Consider the following 23,145-nt stretch of genomic DNA (forward strand, 5'->3'; position numbering starts at 1 on the left):
TATGCTACGACGTACGGTATACCTTTCGAATGAATTAGCCAGCATTTCAAGTTCCTGTTGGGACTTATAATCATGCGAGATGCCAAAGATGAATATAAACTATGAACGACGGTTGGAATCACAAGCCTTTCATCAGGGCAAAATTTAACTCGATGATTCAATGTAATACAGAAGGCGACGTTTCCTAAATAAGGGATCCACTAATTTCCCACTGTAACTAGTTGTCAACTTCGCCTACTTGTGGTGTTCCATTGGGGGAACTGACCTTAACAAAAAGTATAACCCTTTATCATCTAACTTATCTCGGATGTTGTCTGCTAAAGGATTGGTGTAATTTGGGAGAGGACTAGTGTCAAATCTTCCGTAGTAGTTTTTCACGATGCTTTCATCAAATGGCAACTCCCTGCTGCTATTACGTAATACAAACGATCAACTGCCCTTAGGAACTCTTCACAAAATATTGACGAAAATATTACACGGACGTTATAAAACGTATGTAGTTACCAGTATCTCTGCTTTCTGGTCGATCCCACAGACATGAGTTGCCCTAGTTTTGCATCTATGATGAACATTGGTCTTGCATTCTGAAAACAAAGAAGAAAAAAACAAGAGTGAAATCTGAAAATTCGAGAGTTCCGTTATACTTTACATGCGATTGTTATCCTTGATGTAAACAAATGGTTTCCTTCTGTTACGGTTGATTTTTTTTTATAGACGATTGGTATTGTATATATTACTACACTTAATTTGATTGACATAGGGGAGAAAAGTTAGCGGTGGTTAAAAAGACATGTAGTTCTTCCTTTGTGAGAGGTCTCTCTAGATGTTACTTAGTCCAGGATGTCTCAGCCCCTAAATCAACATAATAAATCGGGGCTCTCTGAATTGTGAGGGTTGCCCGTCAACTTTTTCTATCAGTGTCAAATAAAAAATTATAATTTTTTAATATTATTTGGAAAGTTAGTGTAGAACTGTCGTGAAAAGGAGACACCTCGGGACAATTTGGAGATAAATCCTCCAGAAAATTGAAGACAGAGATAAGCTGCTAACTTTGTTGTTGTTGAAATTTCAGAATTCTCGTCACTTAAAATTCAGTTTTTTTGACAATGAAAGTTTGCTAATTAATAACAGTACAAAAACTTTGACTTTGTCTTTTGTAACATGTGCATTTTGTAAAGTAATACTAGTATGTATTATAAATATATTGTTTAATATTGATTCGTTTCAGAAGGCTAATCTAACCTGTTGTTTGTTTGTTTGCTGGTGTTTGTTGTTGTTGTCGTTTCCATGCTAAACTACAGTTCGAGTTCATCTTTAGGAACAACATTTCACTTTGAAACAAAACGGATTTCATATCAATATTCTTAATCATGTATACCAAAGTCAGTAGAGGAGAAATCAAGGTTAGGATATTGTATCCTATCGTATCAAATTAATGTTAATGCTCACGAACTCCATATTGATCTTATGCACCGTTTTTAGAGTGAAAAAAGAAACCCCTTAAGAGCCCATCCTTCACGCTCTAGATTATGGACCGTGTGGCTGAAATGGCAATCTGTGCGTGCGCATCAATAAACATGTTTAGAAATTATCAATCAATCCATCACTGCAAACAACGGCAAATAAAAAAAAATGAAGAAAAAAGAGAAGAAAACAGCAGAATTCCCAGGTTTTATCAACGTCACTATTACTTACATTGTATATAAATAGCTTCCAAGATGGTATCTGCATATAGGTTGTCTCAATTGTTCTCGTGACAGGAATGTGTCGTAAATATTATGTGCATATTGGCCTACCACTTGTCTTGTTAGAAAATCCATGAACAGAATAAAAGCAGATACCGTTTAAATTATGTAAATATTTAAATCTGACCGTATCCAACGCACGAGGGATCGCTTAAGTGTCTCTAATCCAAACTCTACAAGCCAGAGGAACCAATGGCGGCAATTCGTAAGTAATACTACTTCAAACTGTCCGGCGATGAGATTTAGATGATCTTATGTTATCCTACTGTAGACACTTTAAAGCCATTTATAACCTTAGGCTTGAATTCACGATCCTGACGACAAGATTAAGTTATAAACATGACGGTAACATCACGATCCCTGTTATGTGAGAGATTTGTTACTCACTAACGTGTATTTAAATCGTGGAATGTAAGAAGTGACAGAGAAAACCCATGTTTCAAATTACCCGCAAACTGGCAAATGTAAAAGAAGCAAGAAAAAATCTACCGTGACGTCTGTATAAGAGTTAAGAGATCTCCTTTCTCTTTGGTTATCGTTAAAAAACGAAGCCAATCTTTGAAAGGACGGTATGAAACATTTTATTCAAACTCAAGAATTTGAAGGAAAAAAGAAAGAAAACTACTGAAAAATTATTCATAGGATTAGGGGGCTAAGCTAGTTTGAAGGCGGACTTTTGTTTGAAGAAAACAAATATTCAGTTTTTGCTGAGTATCCTCCGAAGTGAACCACCATTATCGGCTATGCTTTGTTTTACAACAAAGTTTGCCAGCAGATATCGAATAAGTCTGCTTTTGGGCAGCGGAGGAGAGATGTAGAAGGGGTGAGGGTGTTGGTACCGACCTCTAACATCCCGATACCCCTCGAAACCCCTTTTCCATTCATTTGGCTTTCAGCGACCCTTGAAGTGTCGAAGATTTGATGGATAGTGTTATATCATATCAGTATAACATTTGTTATAATGCATATGCGTTGAGATACGTGGGGCGGAAGCAAGGTGAACCTATACTCCCTCCATTGACGGTGGCGTCGCCTCGCGGAAGATGTGGTAAAAGAGGCTAGAGTTGGTCGCACTACCTAAGGTCCACATCCACGTGCGTCCCCACCCGTCACTTACATAGACTTTAACAAGTCAGATGTCGGAGTTGATGAGAGTAAGTTCCGGGCGAATTGTTACGTTAAAACTGATGAGCAAAGTCAATACGCATGACAAGAGAACACACATGCATGATTAGATGAGCTGATCTGTTGTTAACTTCAGAATTGATTGATCTGTAATACGTAGTTAAATTGACTAAACTGAATGTAGTTATAAGTCTATACCTTTGCATTTCAAGCCTTGAGAACATAACCCATAGATCATCGAACCGCAGTGGTCACAATATGTCGGCGTCTTGAAGGAGTAAACTTCAAAAGTATGCGGCTTGGAAGGATCATCGTCGTTTTGATTCTAGATCAAATAACAAAACAAATACAGATCAAAATCATTATCATATTATAAATAAATAAGTGTATAAAATGAAGGTTTATTAAGATTGTCAGACGCATCAACTGCAGACAAAAGAAAGATAATAATGATTAAAAGCATACCGTTACTTTAGAGGGCATGTTGTTTCGATATAGATGATATTGTAACCACGCAAAAGATAATATGAAGAGTGCTGAATCTACCGCACATAAAGTAATATAACATCGTCGTTAATTTAAAAATAAAAATAACCTGAACAAGAACAAGAACGTCAAACAATAATTTTTTTATTTTTTATTAAATAAATTGACCCCCATCCTCTACATTAGACGCCCCATTATGTTGTACAGTGGTCACGTGAGCACGACGATGACAAACATTGGAATCTCAATAGGCTTAATCGGGAGTATTCAAATTTATGATTAATTAATATGCATTGCCCAATGCATATTCAAATATTTATTCTGCGCTATTTGAATGTCCGATTGACCTTCCTATCATACTTCAACAATAATATATCAGCGTATTAGTAAAGGACAGTCGTATAATGAAAACGGTTATGTGCATCAAAACCAGGCAGCATTTCGACAGTTGAAATCTTGGCTTCCTTCGTATTATATTATAATGATACAAAACTTAGAGATAACGCTTTGTGCAGAGATAATGCTTTGTGCACAGTTCAAACCAGTGATGATCACTAAGACAAACCATGTACGTCATTAACGTATTACCATCTTGGGCTGGCCAATATCTAAAGAATTTAATTTTGCCCAGCCGGTAATAATGAAAATGAACAGCAAAATACGAAGGGAATTTCATTTTTGTTATCGATATTTTACTTTAAGTTATCCAACTGACATTTTCATTGAAGAAGTTTATCGTCATTTGACTGGCAAATTATAAACAAAGTGAAAATATCGGTGTTCTTTATTTTACTATATACAATTCATTTGCATACGAAAATTAGCAAATATGTTTATAGAAAGTCAACAGAGATCGTTTTGACCGGGGTGTATTATTATTCGAATCTATAAATGAGACCCGCCTTGAGGAGTTGTCACGGAGTCATTATTGTGTAAACATACCTATAAATACAAACGTGCATATGGCTATGCTTATGCAGAACGACCCGCTAGGCATTTTAACAAATGGGTCATTTTGTTTTCATATCAGCTTTTGACATTTCAAACAGCACTAAGTTGTATCTATAAAATAATAATAATAATAATACAAAAAAACTGAATTGGATTGACGAAAAGACTGTATTATCCGAACACCCAGGGGTTTGAAAACGTCAAATTGTTCATAGAGAGAGTGCCTTTAAAATGTACGATAAAACATGAAAATAAAGTGTAATATGGACGATTTCCGAAACTATCCAGTTCAGCTAGCCTATATATACAGACTTAATTTCGCGTTTTCGGAAGCATTGATTGGTACATTGGCCAACATGACTGATGAGAGGGTGGCCAAGTGTGACGTCATTCATATGTTTCGCTTCGAATGCAAATGCACGTCTTTATCTGTGCGAACACCTTTAAAGGGGTATCCTGGGTGGTAGAAAATGTGCACTTGATATATGTGGTTTGTTTGTTTTGTTGTCAAAGTTCTCTGCATTTTTAAGTTAAATTTCGTCTGTTTATATATTGGTCTGTATATATTATTTTCTGTAGTGCATACATGATTTGTCCACTCTGAACTATAAACAAAGACATTTTCATCTCATTTTGCATGACGAGATCACTAACTCGACTGTTGCCCCATGTTGACGTGTATTCATACATTTTTCACCATATGTGTCTCCATAATACAAAATGCTATTTAAACGATGTGGTTTTGATCTAAAGATGCAGACAATTTTCAACAATTTTGTTAAGCGATGAAATTCATCCCTCGGACTATCCTTATCCATGGTCAACAGTTTGTTAAATAACGTTGTTCATAACTATGGAACGCCAAGAGGGACATATTTGCGTACAAATTTTATACCTCGTTATCATCCGTTTCTTCCTTAGTTCGGCATTTCCCAAACACGTTTGCATAGCAACGACGATGGACGGCCATTCGGCATTCTGCGTAATATATGTAAGAGAAAGATATAAATGAAATCACTATATATAGTTATACACGATATACGTAATCATGATGTTCGATAATTATAGCGAACTTTACTAAAACAAACGGGACTTATTACAGCGACAATGTGCGTTTATAACTGAGTGGCTGTCTCTATAGTGTGCCATAGATCGACGATGCAACTAGCAAGATGGTATTCACAGCGATATATATATATATATATATATATATATATATATATATATATATATATATATACATACATATATATATATATATATATATGGTATTCACAGCGATATATATATATATAAATATATATATATATATATGTATGTATGTATATATATATATATATATATATATATATATATATATATATATATATATATATATATATATGTATGTATATATATATATATATATATATATATATATATATATATATATATATATATATATATATATATATATATATATATATATATATATATATATATATATATCGCTGTGAATACCATCTTGCTAGTTGCATCGTAAAAGCCCGTCTGTCAATATATTAGTATGTACGGAGTGTCCTACAAAAATAAACGTCACATCGGATGTGGAATGTCTGTTAGATATATATCATTGTCTGCTAACTTTTCTTTTCTTAAATCAAACATCAACGTTAGATACATACGGCCTATAACACTTTTAACGACAGGTGTTCCTGTAGACAGTAATATTGATATAAGCCTATATACACACAAATTTGCAAAGGAAATTTTTGGGAGCGAATTTTACTTATCTCATGAAGAGATTATAGCATAGTTATCAGCTATTTGCACATTTTGTTTATTCATTTTGTTGCTAAAGACGGTGAATTATTTCACAACGTTAGAATAAAACCGAGCTCTAACCACCTGTTGTGCTTGTTAGATATATATACCAGAGGATATACACCGTGTGTAGGCAAAATAAAATCTCTTTAATAAGTCCTATCTTTGGTCTGTAAATATTCGATATTATTCAATGCTTAAAGCTTATAAGATTGTAAATGGAGGTATAACTCGATGAAATCTCTATAGAATGTTTTAATATTTACTGCTCTAGTTTAGTAAAACTAGTGATATACGCTTGTATACAGCAATGCATTTCTTTAACTGGACTATAGTGCAGAGTCATAACATCCTATATAATTTACAGAAAACAGATTTCACATTGGTATATCAATCACAAACAAACAGAAGGCATGAAAGATATATATATATATATATATATATATATATATATATATATATATATATATATATACATATATTTATATAGCATCTTATGATCTTTGTTCTTTTATTTTTTCGTCTTTAAATTTCTGATAGATGTCTTGTTCTACGGGCATAATCTAACAACACAACATGCTAGTACACATCACAAATTATATAATTTGTTTCATAAACTGACATTTCTTGACGACTTTCCGTGAGTCAAATGTGTTTTTTTATACTTCATTCCAAATATGTACAACATGTAGTTTACAACAAACAAACAAATTAAGACAAGTCGGTAGGATTTTGGGGTAATAAAGACGAAAAAGAAGGAAAAAACAAGAAGGAGACAAGAAGAAAGAAATGTCTATATATCTGGTGACAAACCTTTGCAGCTATGCCCCTGCTTGACAAGGCCCCTGCATGAATGATACAGAGAAAGGAGAGAGAGAAAGACGAGCATTCATTAAAAGGTGGTCAGATTCGGCATCAACTTACAATTAAATTAGTTTAGGGTACAATTGTCAATCAAAGCGAGCCTAATAAAGTTAAGCGTTTGTATTTGTTTTGAAGGTATAGCGAGATAACCACTTCATCGCTCTTCTTGCCGGAGAGTACAAACCCGTACGCTTGCACGTAGGTTTAACCCTCCCCTAACGGTAGAGGCAAAGTCCCACCGGCATATTATAATGTACACTTATGAAATTAATTTTGATACCGACGCGTAATTGTGTGAGGCTTATTTCGAGGCTGGTGGAGGTTTTTCCGTGTATAAAAAATAATGTGTATGTTTATATATATATAGAGAGAGAGGTTCTTCAACAAATCGCGGCGGAGCTAATATTTGTTGTCAAGCGGACGTAATGACAAATGACAGAGGGCTGTTTGTCAAAATTCTTATCGATTTGATTTGGCAGGTGAGTTGTAAACTTCAAAAAAATAATAATAATAAATAAAACCTCCAGGAAAAATAAATGCCACTTTGTTGAACTCTGGGTTGACCGTATATATATTATGGGGCGTAGGTATGCATACACAGGGTTTTTAAAAAAAAAATACCATTTAGTATATGATTTGAATTTTATGGGGACAAAACAAGAAGATTGTTGCATGGTTACCGCAAAAATGACCCTAAAGTATATGTCGACATTAACAGTAGCATATAAGCATTAGTAGAAAATATGCTGTGAATTTGAAGGGAGCAAAAACGTCAAAGAGACCCCGTAACCTCCAATAAAAACGACGGCATTTTTGTTCTCACTTTATAAGGCCGTGAAAATGTAACTATACCAAGTATCAAGTAAAACCGTGTCTTAGCCTGTCGAAGACTCGAAACCAGTTCCCAGTGTTTCAATCAAGACATTTAATCTCGCGGTTGATCTCAAGTGGCCGTTGACATCCAACAAAAACAATAGGGTTTTTGCAATAGCGATTTATGTATACAGTATAGAAGGTTAATTTAGTCGCACTGGTGGAGTATAGTCATGCATGGTATGTGGTGCTTATAAAGGGCGGGGTAGGAAATGTCCCGCCTCCCATGTACCCCACCCCTCCCCTTGACCCGAAAGTTCAGTACACACCGACACACAGCTATAAGCACGAGCTTAAATATGGTTTGCATGAGTCATGATGTATTTGTTTTACCGACATGATGTCATCAAAATTTCCATAACTTTTCGACAGTGTTCTGTTTTGATATCATAAACATCTCATGTGCATTTGGCCAACGTTGTTATAGCTATTTCTCCATAACTCATGTATGAAGTCAATAAAAAAAGAAGCGAAAAGTTAAGCATTCCGCACGTATGAACTCAGGATAAACAGAGAGAGTTCCGCGCAAAAACCCAACTATGAAAATTTATCGTGTCTGTATTTGCGAAGTTTATTTTATCTGTACTGCCAGAAGTTCTCACATTAATCTTGTAGTCGGAGAAGTCGTTAACAATTTAAACTATACTTTAAAGGAATACATTACCTTGATACAAAGGAGCTCATATCAAATATGCACTGATGAAAACGATAGTCTATATACAAATTTCTCTTCAAAGGGATTTCAGGATCATCCCACAACCTGCTTATATTTTTTCAGTAATATTTTAATTTGTTTAGGGGGAAAACGATACCTACCATATTACCTGTTACATCATTTGTACAACGACGAATCCTTCCTACACAATTTACATACGCATGTATACTTTGCAGTGTTTAATTTAAAAATGTAGTATGTCATTCTAACCGTCGATAAGCACAATTTGTTTGAGTAATAAGCCCGTGATCGTTTCTTCCAAATGCGACATGTTCCTTTAAATAAGAACGTTTGCTTTAAATTAAAACATGTGGACTCAATCAACGTATTTATGGGTTAAACGACTGGCAAGCTAACTTACTGTTGAAACACATGATTTACTTCCTCAGAGTATGATTTCATTTTTCCAAAACAAAATTGTTTTGACTTGCAATTTTCCCATTTAAGATTTTCTAATATTCACAATATTGTTTGGTGCGGGAAGTTAATTAGGTGTTTAACCATCATAAATAAACAGAACGGCTGCTCAGTCACTTTTGTTTACATTGTCGAAGCAATCCACAATGAAAAGTTACAATTGTCACTAAAAAGTAAAGTTAGTTTTACTTAGACTTGTTTGTTTAGCTATATCTAACAACTCCCTGGTTTTATTTTCATATATATATATATATATATATATATATATATATATATATATATATATATATATATATATATATATATATATATATATATATATATATATATATATATACTGAGGAAGAACTGAAATTAAAATATTGGAAGCTTCAGAAACCTTACCATAAAAATTTCCTACATAGTGCGCAATACGTTGGTTGCTTGAAAGTATACAGGCGGAAATTGTGTCCTTTTACTCGGAAGAGATTTTTCTCGACAGTTTCCTCAGCCTGCTCAGTCAAGGGTGTATATTCTTGTGTTCCTGTATGAGAATAGAACAAAGATAGAAATGCAACAACACAATACTCGTGTGTTTACCCAGTTATTCCTCTATCTACATATTATACGGGACACTGTAACGAGGTAGTCAAATAAAGACCAAATTACTGCAGCATGTGATCTTTCATCTATAAATATCCTTCCTAATTTAGATCGGTCGAGAGTTTTTTTCGAATAGAATTGAGAGCAGACGGTATGGGAAAGTAAGAGGGGAGTGGGGGTAGGGTTGTCAGAGGGGGTAAGGAGCGAGGGGGTAAAGGAGGGCAGTGTTCCACCAAGTGTTTCGTGATATATAGGTCAAAACTGTACTAAAAACGAAGTGAATTACTCACAATCCCATCCTATATGTATTGCATCCCACCCATCCCACCCGTCCCCTTTTTTATTTCCCAGGGGCCTTGAAATACCCTCAGTCAGTGGCTAATACTAAGTGAGAGGTGTCAGAAAAGCAGTGAAGTTTATTTCATCATGCTTTTATAACTTTTATCAAGCTCACTGCTGTTTAACCAGACTCCAGTGTATACATGTATAGTCTATATGGTAGATCTGCACTCGGTGGTCGTTTTTTTTTTAGCTTGAGTTTATATGACGCCATGATCCAAATTACCAACCAAAAACCGAAAAGTTTTACGATCCCTCATAAAAGACTGGTGGTTTGCACTCTGTTAACGCCTGCTATAGAGCCCTGAAATGTGTAAGCCTTTCAAATGAAATTTTGCTCTTTATGCATTTGTTAATTCATAATTTCCACCCGCAGGAATTATCTTTGCTTAATCACCATAACTATTCAAACGATATAAAATTCGTTAAAAGCGTTATTAAATTTTCTCAATTATAATGTGACGATCCTTTTGCCACAGGAATTTTGATAATCATGCAGATATTCTCAGTAATTTGAAATATTTTCGAAAATGAATCATGAATCATCATCGTGCATGCGCAGTCCACATAAAGGGGTTTGGTATCGTCACATACATAGTGGAATTATTTTATCGTGATTTATATGACATTTGTTATTGTGATTTGAAACACCAGCTTTATTTGTATCTATATACAGTGGGTGACGGTGGGGAGGGGGCCTGGAGTAAGAAACATATACTTCGTGGTGTTCGTTACGCGAACATTGCATTACAGTTACGTAGGCCGATCTGGTGGGGCACAGAGCCGTATATAGTTACAGGGATGAATGTGTAGGAGGGGTGGTATGTTTCAATTTTTGTCATGTTTTCCCTTGAAAGTAGGTCAAGGGATGGCTCATCTCGGCCATTTTCGACTTTTGTTTTGTTTTGTGTTACATACGTCGTCTCCTTACAGGCCCGGATTCTATAGCAAACCCTCTTCTTTAAAGGCAGTCTTATACTTTCCAGGAAAACGACTATATAAGTATACGGTAATCGGAATGAAATTGTTTGTGCAAATTAAGCACTCACACCGCCACCCATGGCAGTTGATCAAAACAAGTCTTTACGCTGTAAATAACTATATATATATATATATATCCCGTGGCTTTGTCGAGTTTATAGGAGTTAATCGATACCAGAAAACGAACCTAACTCCTTCCTGATCGATTGACTCAAAAGCTTCCGGAGGCCCGGTATATACCGTCAACAATATTTGTTTCAAAATTCAGTTTTTTTTTTTCTTCTTTTTTTAGGGGGTTCAAGTACGAACGAAACCACATATCTGAGAGAAAGAGGCAAGTAAATGGACGACGGACTATACATATATATGGTTTCGCTCTTAAAGTTACAATGGTAAGGTTACCACTATTCCCTAAGCTATACGTGTATCGATTTGCCATAGTTTTTAACTATAACGAAGATTCTATGCATACTGTAACGTTGTAGCCGTTCGATCTGGTATAGGCTACGGAGCATTGGAGGCAATCCATACTGAAAAGTTGTATGTCTTTCGAAGGCGGGGAATATAGTATAAGCAAATGAGTGCGATTAATATACTGATGAAAAGAGAACCAACGATAGAAGGAGAGCAAATGTGGACGATGCGTTGTGTGTAACCTTTGACCCCGAAATGTGAACACTAACATATCCCCAAGGTATACACGAGGCCAGGTGAAAACTCCCACTATGTCCTATTTGGCCAAATTTGAGAGGCTTAATTATTCGTGACACGGATTGATTAAATTTGTTTGCTAGTGACTTGTTACAGTGCAGCAGTGCCTGAAATGGTACCGTATCGAATGCTCTAGCATATTATTAGGGAGTTAACTTATTCCATGCGTACCGACAGAAGGTGCACCGGAGGAGGTGTTGGGTTGGGGCGGGGTATCATTTTTAAACCACCCGAGTCTCCGTTTGCGCGTGCAGACGGATCATGTTATATCCCATGAATCACCCCTTCCGACCATCACGGAAACATTCGTGTTGGGCACTCAATAGTAACAATAATGTATAATAATATTAATAGTTATAATTACTTGCCCGCATAACCTCATGTTCTATTTCGATTGCATAAATTTTCAGTGTTGCAATAATGCATATATCGCTATAGAGTGTAAATGCAGTATCATCTTTACTTACTGCAAATCGATACATTTGAAAAATTACAGTGTAACCCGTTGGGGGGGGGGGGGGATATGATGGTTTATAGTGGACCAGCCTCATCCTCCTTAATATATTGCCCAGTGTCCCTAAACGAATGTAACTTTAGGCTATTGATATAATCATGTTTTATACATGCAGTCTTACTTGCTACCCCATCACCCTGCCTCACCCTAATCTCCGTTTCTGAAATGCGTGGACTCCTTCCTTATCTATATCTATATATATATATATATATATATATATATATATATATATATATATATATATATATATATATATATATATATATATATATATATGTATATATATATATACCTGCTGACTACGTCGCGTATGTGCCTTCCCACGTTGTCAACAATTTCTGGTGGATGACAGTTTGCCTTCTCGCAGTAAATATGTCGTATCTTATTGATTTACCCGAAAATAGCGCCAACTTAATCGATCTTTCAGGGAAAATTTTCCAAATGTTGGTGGAAATTTGAAACAAATTCGATGAAAACGAAAATATCATCCACCTGTTATCGTGAATGTTTATGCACCTTCTTCAAGATGACTATGGATGAGTCGGGAAAAGAAATCATATAAAACTAACCACATTTTATTAATTTGCCGAGAGGGTTCATGCTTTGGGTCTGTTTAAAACAGGGTCTTTATAGATTATAGGAGGCATGTCAGCATACATAATCAGTCGTCTTTTCATGTTATATGGATGCAATAGTTATTAAAAGCTGTCGTCTGCCCGTTTATGTTTCCCTTCTGTTGGTTACTCTGGTATAATTTTGTATATAGATGTTATCGATTACCAGCATAGATATATATATAGCCTTCATTACTCCTGTATCCTCCTTGTGCGGTCCAATCAAAAAGGTGAAAGACTAATTTCAAACATTGAGCCAAAATTACTCATCCAAATGTTCTTGATTGTATTTTAAAGGGGATATCAAACGAAATTGAGAACGGGTCACGTCACGTGATAGCAAGGGCGGCGGAACCGGGGGCACAAGGGGCACGTGCCCCCCCCACTTTTCCTCAGGTTAAAAATGTGCCCTTTTTCTACATAAAAATTTCTAAATAACAAAAGAGTTTACAAAGCGAAACCCACGTCGAATGAAATATTTCGGGAAGTTTTAAATGTTTACTACCATAGGCTTATAGGAGCCCAATTTGATTTGGGGGGCTGTAACGACTTGCCCGAAAAATATTACCAAATCTTTTTCGGGACTTGGACTTTATAATGATTTCACCTCATTTTGTCTCGAAAGAAAACTTGTTCTTTGTTTCCCAATTTGCACATTGGATATTGCAGTGCTAGTATATGCATTGTTTCCTTGAGGGGGGGGGGGGGGGGGCGTTCATGGAGTGATGTGTATACGCAAATAAGATAATACAATAAGAGTTATAAAGGGTACTAAATATCAGGCTGCATTAGTCCAATCGAATTTCTGTAAAGTGCCCTTCGACGTCGGTGCCCCCCCCCCCCAGAATAAAAGTGCTTCCGCCGCCCTTGCGTGATAGAAAAGCAAGCAAATACACAATTTTCTCGCACATGGAAAGCCCTTTCGAAGAGAATGCGTTTCGTAGGTTTCTATAAATATTACATTGTTGTTGTAAAGTTTTATCGTTAACCTTTTTTTTTAATAGTTAGAAAATGAAAGGAATTCAATCGTTTTATTTTTTTTTAAATCTCAAACGCATCAATCTGGGGGTGGGGGGGGGGGGGGGTGAAATACATTCCCTTCATTTCACTAGTGATGATCATACGCTATAGCGGTATGGTAAAAGTGATAGTGCGCCATCTATTTCACTTCGTATGTGGTCGACGGCCCAGGCATTTTATCAGTCATATAAAATAAAACAGAGTTATATATTTGAACAGATAGTGGGAGAACATATACACGGTTTAAAATCAGTGAAACGTCGAATGCTGCAATAATTTTCAGCATTTCTTTTCAATGTTAGCGCTGGATGGCCTCCTTTAACGACCTAGTATAGTGTAAACATCAATGAAAGACATGACATACGGATCTGAAAAAAAGGGTAAAACTGTAAAAAACAACTAGGATTTCATTAAGTAATGTTTCAAGTATTATAGCCTACGGACTTTATGTGGCATGGTTCATGTATGCTGCTAATTTAGATAAATTAGAAAAATGAAGTCTACAGCATTAAGCAAAATAGGTTGATTTAAATTGTCCCAAAGCTGCAGAAGCGGTGGAATTCTTCTAGTGTAAGTACAGTCCCTTTGTATAAAAAAAAACCGAAAAAAAAAAGAAAGAAAAAAACCCAACAGGCGTAATGATTCCTTGCCATGTTTTATATGAAGAATTCAATGCACACATGTTTCTTTCTTTTACAAAGTATCGCGAGGTTAACCTTCTCTGAACCTCAAATGACCTTTGATCTCTATGAAACAAAAGCGTTCTTGTACACAGTCTCTCAATCATTGGTTTTCAAGTTTTCATGTTTACCAAGTTTGCAAAAATTGACCTCAAATGACCTTGATCTCTATGAAAACATTAGGGATCTTGTGAAGACACATAACAAAACTTACCCCACCCCCAGCTCATATCCTTCTGTAAAGACAAAAATAAATACTACATTTTTTTGTCCACAAAATCCACACATTTTAGACCCTACAGTATATAGGCTATTATGTCAACCTACATTTATTCTTTTCTGGCATTATCAGCTATAGCATTTTTATAGGTCATAATAAAATATTCTAATTTTGTTCTCTTTCTTTTGTCTTTTTTTTGTCTTTCTTCTTCTTCTTGTTCATTCAATAAGTTGAATCATAGTCTCATTTATAAATTCATCTATTCCTCATTTTAATCAACAAATGTTATTCTTTCGCATATATCAACTCAATCTTTCATAGATGAAATTATCCTGTCGCTCAATTTTTAAACAGCATGTGTGCAATGTTTGATTACGATCGATGGATTAGATAGAGACTTAATTTACCAGCGTGGGTTCAAAGTTGCATCGCTTTGTCACAGCCTGATATATGATAAGCCACCATATTATAATTATAACAGGTCAATGTCCTGGTATAAACATCCGGCTGATGACGGCATGTTTCACGGATTACTTTAAGCAGTAAACTGCTTGTTGTTCTGCTTGATAAATTAGTGTACACGTTATATTCTGTCCATTCACCAAAGGTCTGCTTATATAGTTTCGTTTTGCTCCTTTACTTTATTCATTACGGTATCCAGTTTTATTTCCATATGGAGACCTAAACGGGAGTAAAAATAGAATTAACTTACGCTATAAATGCACGGTGGAAGGGCACTTAAGCAATTAAGTGATGATAAAATCTTGTTTAGTTTTTTATAGTTTCTTTAAAAATAGGTCTTTATGTTTAGTTATATAGTATCAACTTGTTTGTCAAGTTTGAGATGCCACAGTATCAATGAGACGAGGTTCACACAGACAGTTGAACACATAAATACCTCGTTGTTATATGTTGTCCTCTTAAACGGTATTTCTGACAACTAATATTATTGTAAATAAAGTCCTTGAATAGAAAAGTAGGTAATATTCTATTTATTTACGGTTTCGGTCACATGGCTGGAGGGGACTGGGGGGGAGGGGGCTAGTGGGTTGAGAGTTTGCCAAAGAATCAGGATCGCGACTGATTAGTATGTTAAGTTGTCTCCTCCTTTAGCTATTAGATATAGTACCTTAGATAAACATGCGTGATATGACACTTTTTATGTGCTATGATGGGTCCACACTATGAGGTATCCTTATGAGGTACCCTATGGTGGGTATCATTGTGGGTACCATATGAGATATCCTATTGGGTATCCTTTTGTGGGTATCATGTGAGGTATGCTAGTGTGGGTATTATGTGAGGTATCATATAATCTATCATATGAAGTATCCTAGTGTGGGTATCATTATGTGAGGTATCATATGTGAGGTATCATATAAGGTATCATATAAGCTATCCTATGAGATATCCTATGATGGGAATGACATGAGGTATCCTAAGAGGTATCATATGATGGGTATCTCTCCAAGTCTGTGTATTCGATGTTCGAATTTCGAGGGTGAAGAGAGAAAAGATCACCTTTTTTTTTATTTCCGATGTAATCTTTTCCTCCCATAGCTCTGTAATATGTTCACGTATATAGTATATGAACACTCAATGAATATAATTGACGCTTCAACATTCAAATTCATTTTTTCCTTGCTTCGCAAATTGACAAATAACAAGAGTTAAACAGAATTGCATCACAAAGTCAAATTATGAACCTTTAAGATTGGTTTGAGGGGTTGAAAGTAAGTAAAAAACGGAATTTTGAACCTCCCGTCGATCGATTTTATCGAACTTACATCTCCACAGACTGACAGGTGCGAACTCTTTGAGGAACCTTTCTGAGAAAGAAAAGAACCCCTTTCCGAATTTTATTAAACCGTATGGCAGTCCAGAGTACTTCAAATTGTCATAGGCCTATGTGATGTAAAAGTTACGAAAGATCCCGTGAGGTGCACGTTTAACGTGACTAGCATCTTTTAACGGATACATCCAATGTTATAAACGATACAGTATGGGACTGTTGCCTGCGTAGCTGGCCCCTGTGCTAAGTTACGACTCCGCACACGATAACAGGGTAAGTTAAGCATAGTGTAAACGGGCGTTATGGAAGTAGGCAGGGTAACCATGAGCCAACTAAGCTTGGCAGAGCCTCAGTCCATATACACATGAGGAAAACAACACGACACTTTTGACTGTTTACGACGCCAACGGACCGGTCTTTTCGTTTTCATTATGTATTAGTTTTGGAAACATGCTGTACCCTTGACATTCATTGATGACAGAGTAAAGAAGCCTTAATCACTGTCAAATAATGTTATCAACCGTGTTTTGGCGGTATAGATAGGATGCAGCTGCCGCAGCAGCTTTAACCCTCTCCGTTTGGTCTGTCAGCGTTTTACCCGAAATAGCGTAGAAGCCTATACACCACCGGCTGTCTTTTTGTAGATTAATTGAGAAATATGTTACCTAGTGTTTGTGTTAACGAAATAGAACGAAATTAAAATAAGGCTATTATTGCTTATCTTGCATGGGCGGACAGAATAATGGTGTCTCATTATTATTAAGTCACAATTTGTTTGTATAACGTATCTTTGTGTGCGTGTATGTGTTATGATGGATGTTCTACGCGTGGATTTTGTATTAAGGCAGCGCATGATCTGACGTTTCACACGTCTCTATATAAGTCCCCTGTTTGTGAAGTTCAAGTTGGCAGATCAGTGCATGGCGGTGAGAGCCAGGTCGGACCCTGGAGAAATTATGTCACCCAGCTACTTTCGGAAAGGCTGCACTTTGCCTTGAGAAAAATTCTACACCTTACCCCCCCCCCATTGAGCCCGTGACTGTACCCCCCCCCCCCCCCGCCCCCTTCGTCAAGGCTAAGCATATAATAAAATAACACTACTATTGCCATAAAGAGAGGGTATCATCCTCATATAGAAACTTCTGCTCGGAAAACTCAAGTGTGGATGACCCGTTACAAGGCGACAATATCTTTATCATCTTTGTGGAAAATTTGCAGAATAGGCTTATAAAGTCTGTCGACAAGTTATTAAAAATACACACAAACACACACACCCACCCACACACGATCTGGTCAATTCTGTCACTATAACGCCTGTATTGTATTTCGTAGAGGTCAACTTTCAAATTTTGGTCATTCAGGGTACCGGGTATTATTATGCAATGTTCCTCGAGGAAGCGGTAGTATATTTCATATCATTCAGTGTCCTCTGAGATAGGATATAAGTTAATGCCAAACAGCAATTTTCGGTATTTCACCATAATAGGTGAATCCGTGAGCGCGATGTACATTCCAAGCTTCCGTAGTTCATTGTGCGTCAAAATATTCTATTCAAATTGCAAATGAAGGTATTTGCTTTTCTCCTAAGTGAAAGCGAAACCAAGCATAGCGTTGTTCCATGATAATCTTTTCATCTGTATTCTTAGTTTTTGACACAGAACGGTCAGATCACGTCCTAATTTACTAACTTTCGCAACAATCTCTTTGTTTGTTTCCCTTTCCTTCTCAGCATGAGAACCGTCATATAGTGGACGGGTTGTTCCTATTCAACATTACAAGTATGATAATGTGCGTAATTATCGCAGGGAATAATGTTAAAAAACAGCTGGACAAATAAACAGCATTTTCCTCACATTTAGATCTGAAACTGACTAGAGGCGAATCCCCTCGAGAGGGAGGGAGGACGATGTTCCCTAACCCTTTGGGTTCGTTATACACAATAAATATATTATGGGGTAAGAATATATCGTGGTTACATTGAACAGGGCCCATTCTGCTTATACTGTCGCTACTTCAATTCGCCCATCCCCGACAATCGAACACCACTACCTCTTTTCTCAACCCCCCCCCCCCCTCTAGCTCCACCTCTTTCTCTCTGTCCCCGCCTCCCACCTCGACTTCCCCTCCTACCTCTCATATGATGTTTTCTCAAGTTTTAGATGGAAATGCCTCTTTTGTTCACCCGACGATGTTGGGCCTATGACTTTAAGTTATGATGTTTAGCCTTGTGTGAAGCGCCCACCTATACTTATACAAGCCTATATATAGCCCCAGACCGATGTACAGATACTTACTATACATGCGTATAGATACGGAGTGAAGGCGAAGTATATGTGTGTCAATATTGTCGGCGTCACACAACTATACAGACCATATTATGAAAGAGAATTGATCGCAGTTGTTTGTTTTATTCTCACTTTAGGGTTATGTTCCATGTAGGCTAAAGACTCCGTTATTAACTCGTGTAGTCTATGCATGGAGTTTCAATATGTGAAAAGGGCAACCTTTTCTGCGATAATCCAGTGAACTTTGTGTGTTTCCCAGCGACTAAACTGCACCCCAGGCAGGGAATACTCGTTCACCATAACATTCCGATGAGTATATATACTTTTCTTTAGTGCTCTACCAGCAAATGTGTCAACCGTTATTGTCGTCTTCGTTTTGTTGTCTTGATTTTTTTTTAAAGTTTATTTTGGACCCTGACCTCAAAAACTCTCATACTAAATCAAAAACAACAAAAAACTTTCGCGCACCTGGGAACAAACCCCGATGTTAAGAGCCATTTGTTTTTCCGTCTCTTTAAATTAAAAAAAAGAAAGACGAAAAAGACAATTTATTTTATATATATATTTTTTTTACCAATAAACAGACTTCTTTTACGCGCAGTCGGGGTCTAACAATATGGCTATTTTGTTCCACGACATGATATGCCCAAACGTTTTGTAGATAAAACCTTGTTCCCATGGATACGCCTAGAGTTGTAACTTTCAAACTTGCTATATACGTATACTAATTTTGTTGTACCCACGGAGATTCAAGTTATGTCAGTAATAACCAGGCTATGAGAGAGATAAGAATATTTTTACCAATGCACACATTGTGAACAGTGAGTAGGCCTATGCATGATTTCGTGAATTAAAGCGAAATTTGGTCTTACGTTATTGCAGGAAGATTCGATACCTAATTATCAGCAGTGTTATGTGCGTTAATGCCGTGTTAACTATATATGCAACGACAGACTACACATTTGATTTTACGCTATGTTCGATGGGGGGGGGGGGGGGTTATGACCCAGCATTTTATAGGCAAATCAGGTCACACCCTGCACAGAACAGACTGACATTTGTTTGGTTTGTTTGTTTCTGTTATTTTCCCACTTAGTTACAGGCGAGAAATACACGTCTTAACCACGTTGTTCCTAACTGTCTCTCTCTCTCTCTAGGATTTCGCAGTATGGTTTCAATTTATAAAAACATTCTGTAAATTGAAGAGTTCATTTCCTCGGATGCGCATTACTTTGGATTACTACAATGACCTCTCTTCGTTCAGTGTAGCGAATATCTCTATTCTTCGTACATAATTTGGCAACATGCTATACCCGCAGTTTCCTTCTTCCTTCTGATCAGTTTCATTTCGCATTAGTGCATAAAAAGGATATGAATTTCATATTTTTATGTTTGCAATCATACACACCGCTTTGCGTTTGATCATATCCACATGTTGCTATACTGTCTAGGAACTCCTGAGCTATAGGCTACACAAGTATTTATTGCAGTTCACTTGTTTTGAATCAAGATGCTTCTTGAGAATAGGGAGCCAACATGAGCACGATCCCAAAGTATATAGCCTTGTATTATTGCCCTGCAGGCAAAAATGGTGCCCAATCGATTTAGTATAGCACTTACCGATATTGCAACCAAAAACAAACATATTAAAAGGTGCTAAGTTGCGCCCTCAACATTGACTGAAGTGGGTCCTACTTACAACTGACAGCAAATGTTGATACCATGTGTATATCAGCTATCTAATAACACACCATCAAATATCACATATATTCTGTAGTATACTATCGAATAACAACACATCATTGGATGATATCAGAAGAGTAAGGGGATTAGACGAACACTTATACCGATATGAGCTTGGAGTACTCACTGTCTCCTATCGTGGAGAGCACTGGGTCGATAAACGTATGATTTTGTGCAATGAGCTTTAAGTTAGATCATGGAGCTAAAACAGATCTGTTCAAGTTACCTCCATGGTTAGATGGAGAGAAATAACATGACTCGCGAAGAGATAAGTAACACTTTCATACAAAAGTAAACGTGTTAGCTGCTGGTTATAACAAACAGAGTATACCATTTGGAAAGATGTGGATAGATTTTCACTGATGTTAGTTCGGTTCAGAAGAAAGCTTAGAGTGATACTATCATGTATAAAGTTGATGTTCTATTAACAGTAGGTCACAAGGATATATGTGTTCTTATATCTACTCCGGAAGACCCTAGCTTCAAAATGCGAGTATTTCGAAGGGCGTGGTACATGGAAGGCAGGGGGAGAGGGGACTTTGCTTTGGGAGGATATGGCGATAAGCAAGTGATGGTACAAAAATACCAAACATGACTACTTTAAGTATGGTATGTCGGAAAACCATGTTGAATCATATATACGAAGTCCAGTTGAGTTATTCCAATTTGTTACAATGATTGCTGTATATACACATAGTTAAGAACGTACGCGTATATAATTATGTATTATCACCTTTGTATACTACCAGGGAGTTGTTATAACAACTCCTTGATACTACTAACCAAGGAGCAGCAGCATAGCCCGCTGGACTGCAGATAAGAAAGATTTTCAAACTTATACGATTTGGTGTCATGCATGGTGAAATATGTATATGCATAGCCTGCCAGACCAGGTAGGTATATGGAACGCCAAAAGACTCCGCACCAGATATGACGATGTTCTGAAGGATACGTCCATGTTCTAATTGACATGTCCAGTGTCATTGCCAACGATATTCAATGACACGCATGGCTGATGCAAACATATATAAGTTGACACTGTTAATGTGATACGTGCATGGTGTTCATTAAAGGTGTCAGATGAAACTAGTGATAACATACAGAGTATACCCAATTCGGTGTGCCTTTTGGCGCGCGTAGCCGAGGACACCAAAAGTCTCACCAGTTATGGACGATTGTTCTGGAAAATATGTACATACATGCCGGTTAACTGATATATGTAAAAATCAGTACATCGTGTCTTCGTGACACTTGACATCAGAAGCATTAATGTTAACATAACTCTCAGTATACAGTAAATGTGATGGATATATCCTTTAGGACGTGGAAATATCCTTCAGAACTTTCATATCTGGCAACTCTTCAGTAGTTTTGGCGTTCCATACAGGTATACACAAATATGCGTATTTAATGCTGAAGTATATACACACAGAAACCAATTATCAGTAAACTTGGTGTCGAGTGGCCAAGTTGATTTGCCCTTCATAAATTGCCAACGTGGTTTGTATTTAACATATTTCATGGTTAAACCAATAATACATGTACAAACGACACTTCAGCCTTATATCACTCGAACAGTGTATAGTAGTTTAGTAGGATAGTTAGAATAAGAAAAAAATTCCTTTAACTATTACGTTCACACAGTTCGGTGAACAAACTTTACTGCAAATAGTTCAAATTCCTTATTTTTCGTTATGAGCAAACGTGTCCACTACAGTGCGGTCACTTGGATTGGTTTAGAATATAGAGGCCACAATCGACTACCCTGGATATTGAAAGTGTTTGGTTTACACACAATACTGAATGATTAGTCGGGACAACAGCGCTTGTTATCAGAGAGATGACAGAAAACTTCAGATGGTTTGCCCCATGCAGATAGCGCCATATATAGACCACAGTTCCAAACCTCTGAAAAACTGTTCGAATAGCAATTCCCGCTATTTGAGTGACATATTTATATATCATAGAAGCTTCGTGTTAATGTATCATAAAGAAGCTTCGTGTGCAGGGAAAGAAAAGAAGACGTTAACGGTAATAGGTTCGTAATGACAAGATGTCAAAGGTCAATTGAGACAACACCGCTCATGATTTACTGATGTTCTAATGTAATGATGTACTGTTAACGATCGCCATTCTTGATAAAATTCAACTTCGTCCAATCAAATGACATCACATATGCGAATTATTACCTTAGGTAATCTTTATTTGTATAAGTATGAAAGAAACCGTGTATTACGGAGGGTATATTATTGCAGACACTATTACCTACGTTTTTGCCCCACCGACAGTTCGCGCGTATTGGAACGTCTTTTGGCCGCACGGTCCGTATTATAACCACTTTGAGATATAAGCCTCCGATGTTTAAATGTTTTAATATCAAGCCGATAGCAGTGGTTTTATTCACACAGTCGACATCATATCAAAAGTCGATTTTTCTTTTGCTCGCAACCATCCGTTAATAATACTGTACTTAAGCAACGCCATCAAATCAATCGACGCGTGCGGCTATATCAACGGGATCTTCCCTACAATATTCATTAAACTGCATGACTATTAATTAATACCTGACGTGCACCGGTGCACCTGTCCATAAGGACAAACATCCAGCGTAAACGATAATTTGTAATTTGATCATTATTTTATGTACTCAACTTGAGGACATGTATAGCGTTAATTCAAGATCAT

At 36.7% G+C, this 23,145-nt stretch overlaps 2 protein-coding genes across 2 annotated transcripts in view; one reads left to right on the forward strand and one right to left on the reverse strand.

Annotated features, from left to right (window-relative positions):
* The window catches only part of LOC139960596 (uncharacterized), a 34,303-nt gene that overhangs the window by 6,287 nt on the left and 4,871 nt on the right, over positions 1 to 23,145 (reverse strand). Inside the window, exons 2-6 of the mRNA XM_071959064.1 lie at positions 9,364 to 9,502; positions 6,924 to 6,955; positions 5,203 to 5,285; positions 3,069 to 3,195; positions 505 to 584 (exon numbers count right to left, since the gene is read on the reverse strand). Of these exons, the coding sequence (XP_071815165.1) occupies positions 505 to 584; positions 3,069 to 3,195; positions 5,203 to 5,285; positions 6,924 to 6,955; positions 9,364 to 9,502 (461 nt within the window). The remainder of the gene's footprint in view (positions 1 to 504; positions 585 to 3,068; positions 3,196 to 5,202; positions 5,286 to 6,923; positions 6,956 to 9,363; positions 9,503 to 23,145) is intronic.
* Positions 1 to 23,145, forward strand: part of LOC139960595 (regulatory-associated protein of mTOR-like) — an 83,000-nt gene that overhangs the window by 845 nt on the left and 59,010 nt on the right. The window contains exon 2 of the mRNA XM_071959063.1: positions 11,174 to 11,273. Within this exon, the coding sequence (XP_071815164.1) occupies positions 11,271 to 11,273 (3 nt within the window). The 5' untranslated portion in view covers positions 11,174 to 11,270. The remainder of the gene's footprint in view (positions 1 to 11,173; positions 11,274 to 23,145) is intronic.

Source organism: Apostichopus japonicus, chromosome 19, assembly GCF_037975245.1.
Source record: "Apostichopus japonicus isolate 1M-3 chromosome 19, ASM3797524v1, whole genome shotgun sequence".
Lineage (NCBI taxonomy): Eukaryota > Metazoa > Echinodermata > Holothuroidea > Aspidochirotida > Stichopodidae > Apostichopus > Apostichopus japonicus.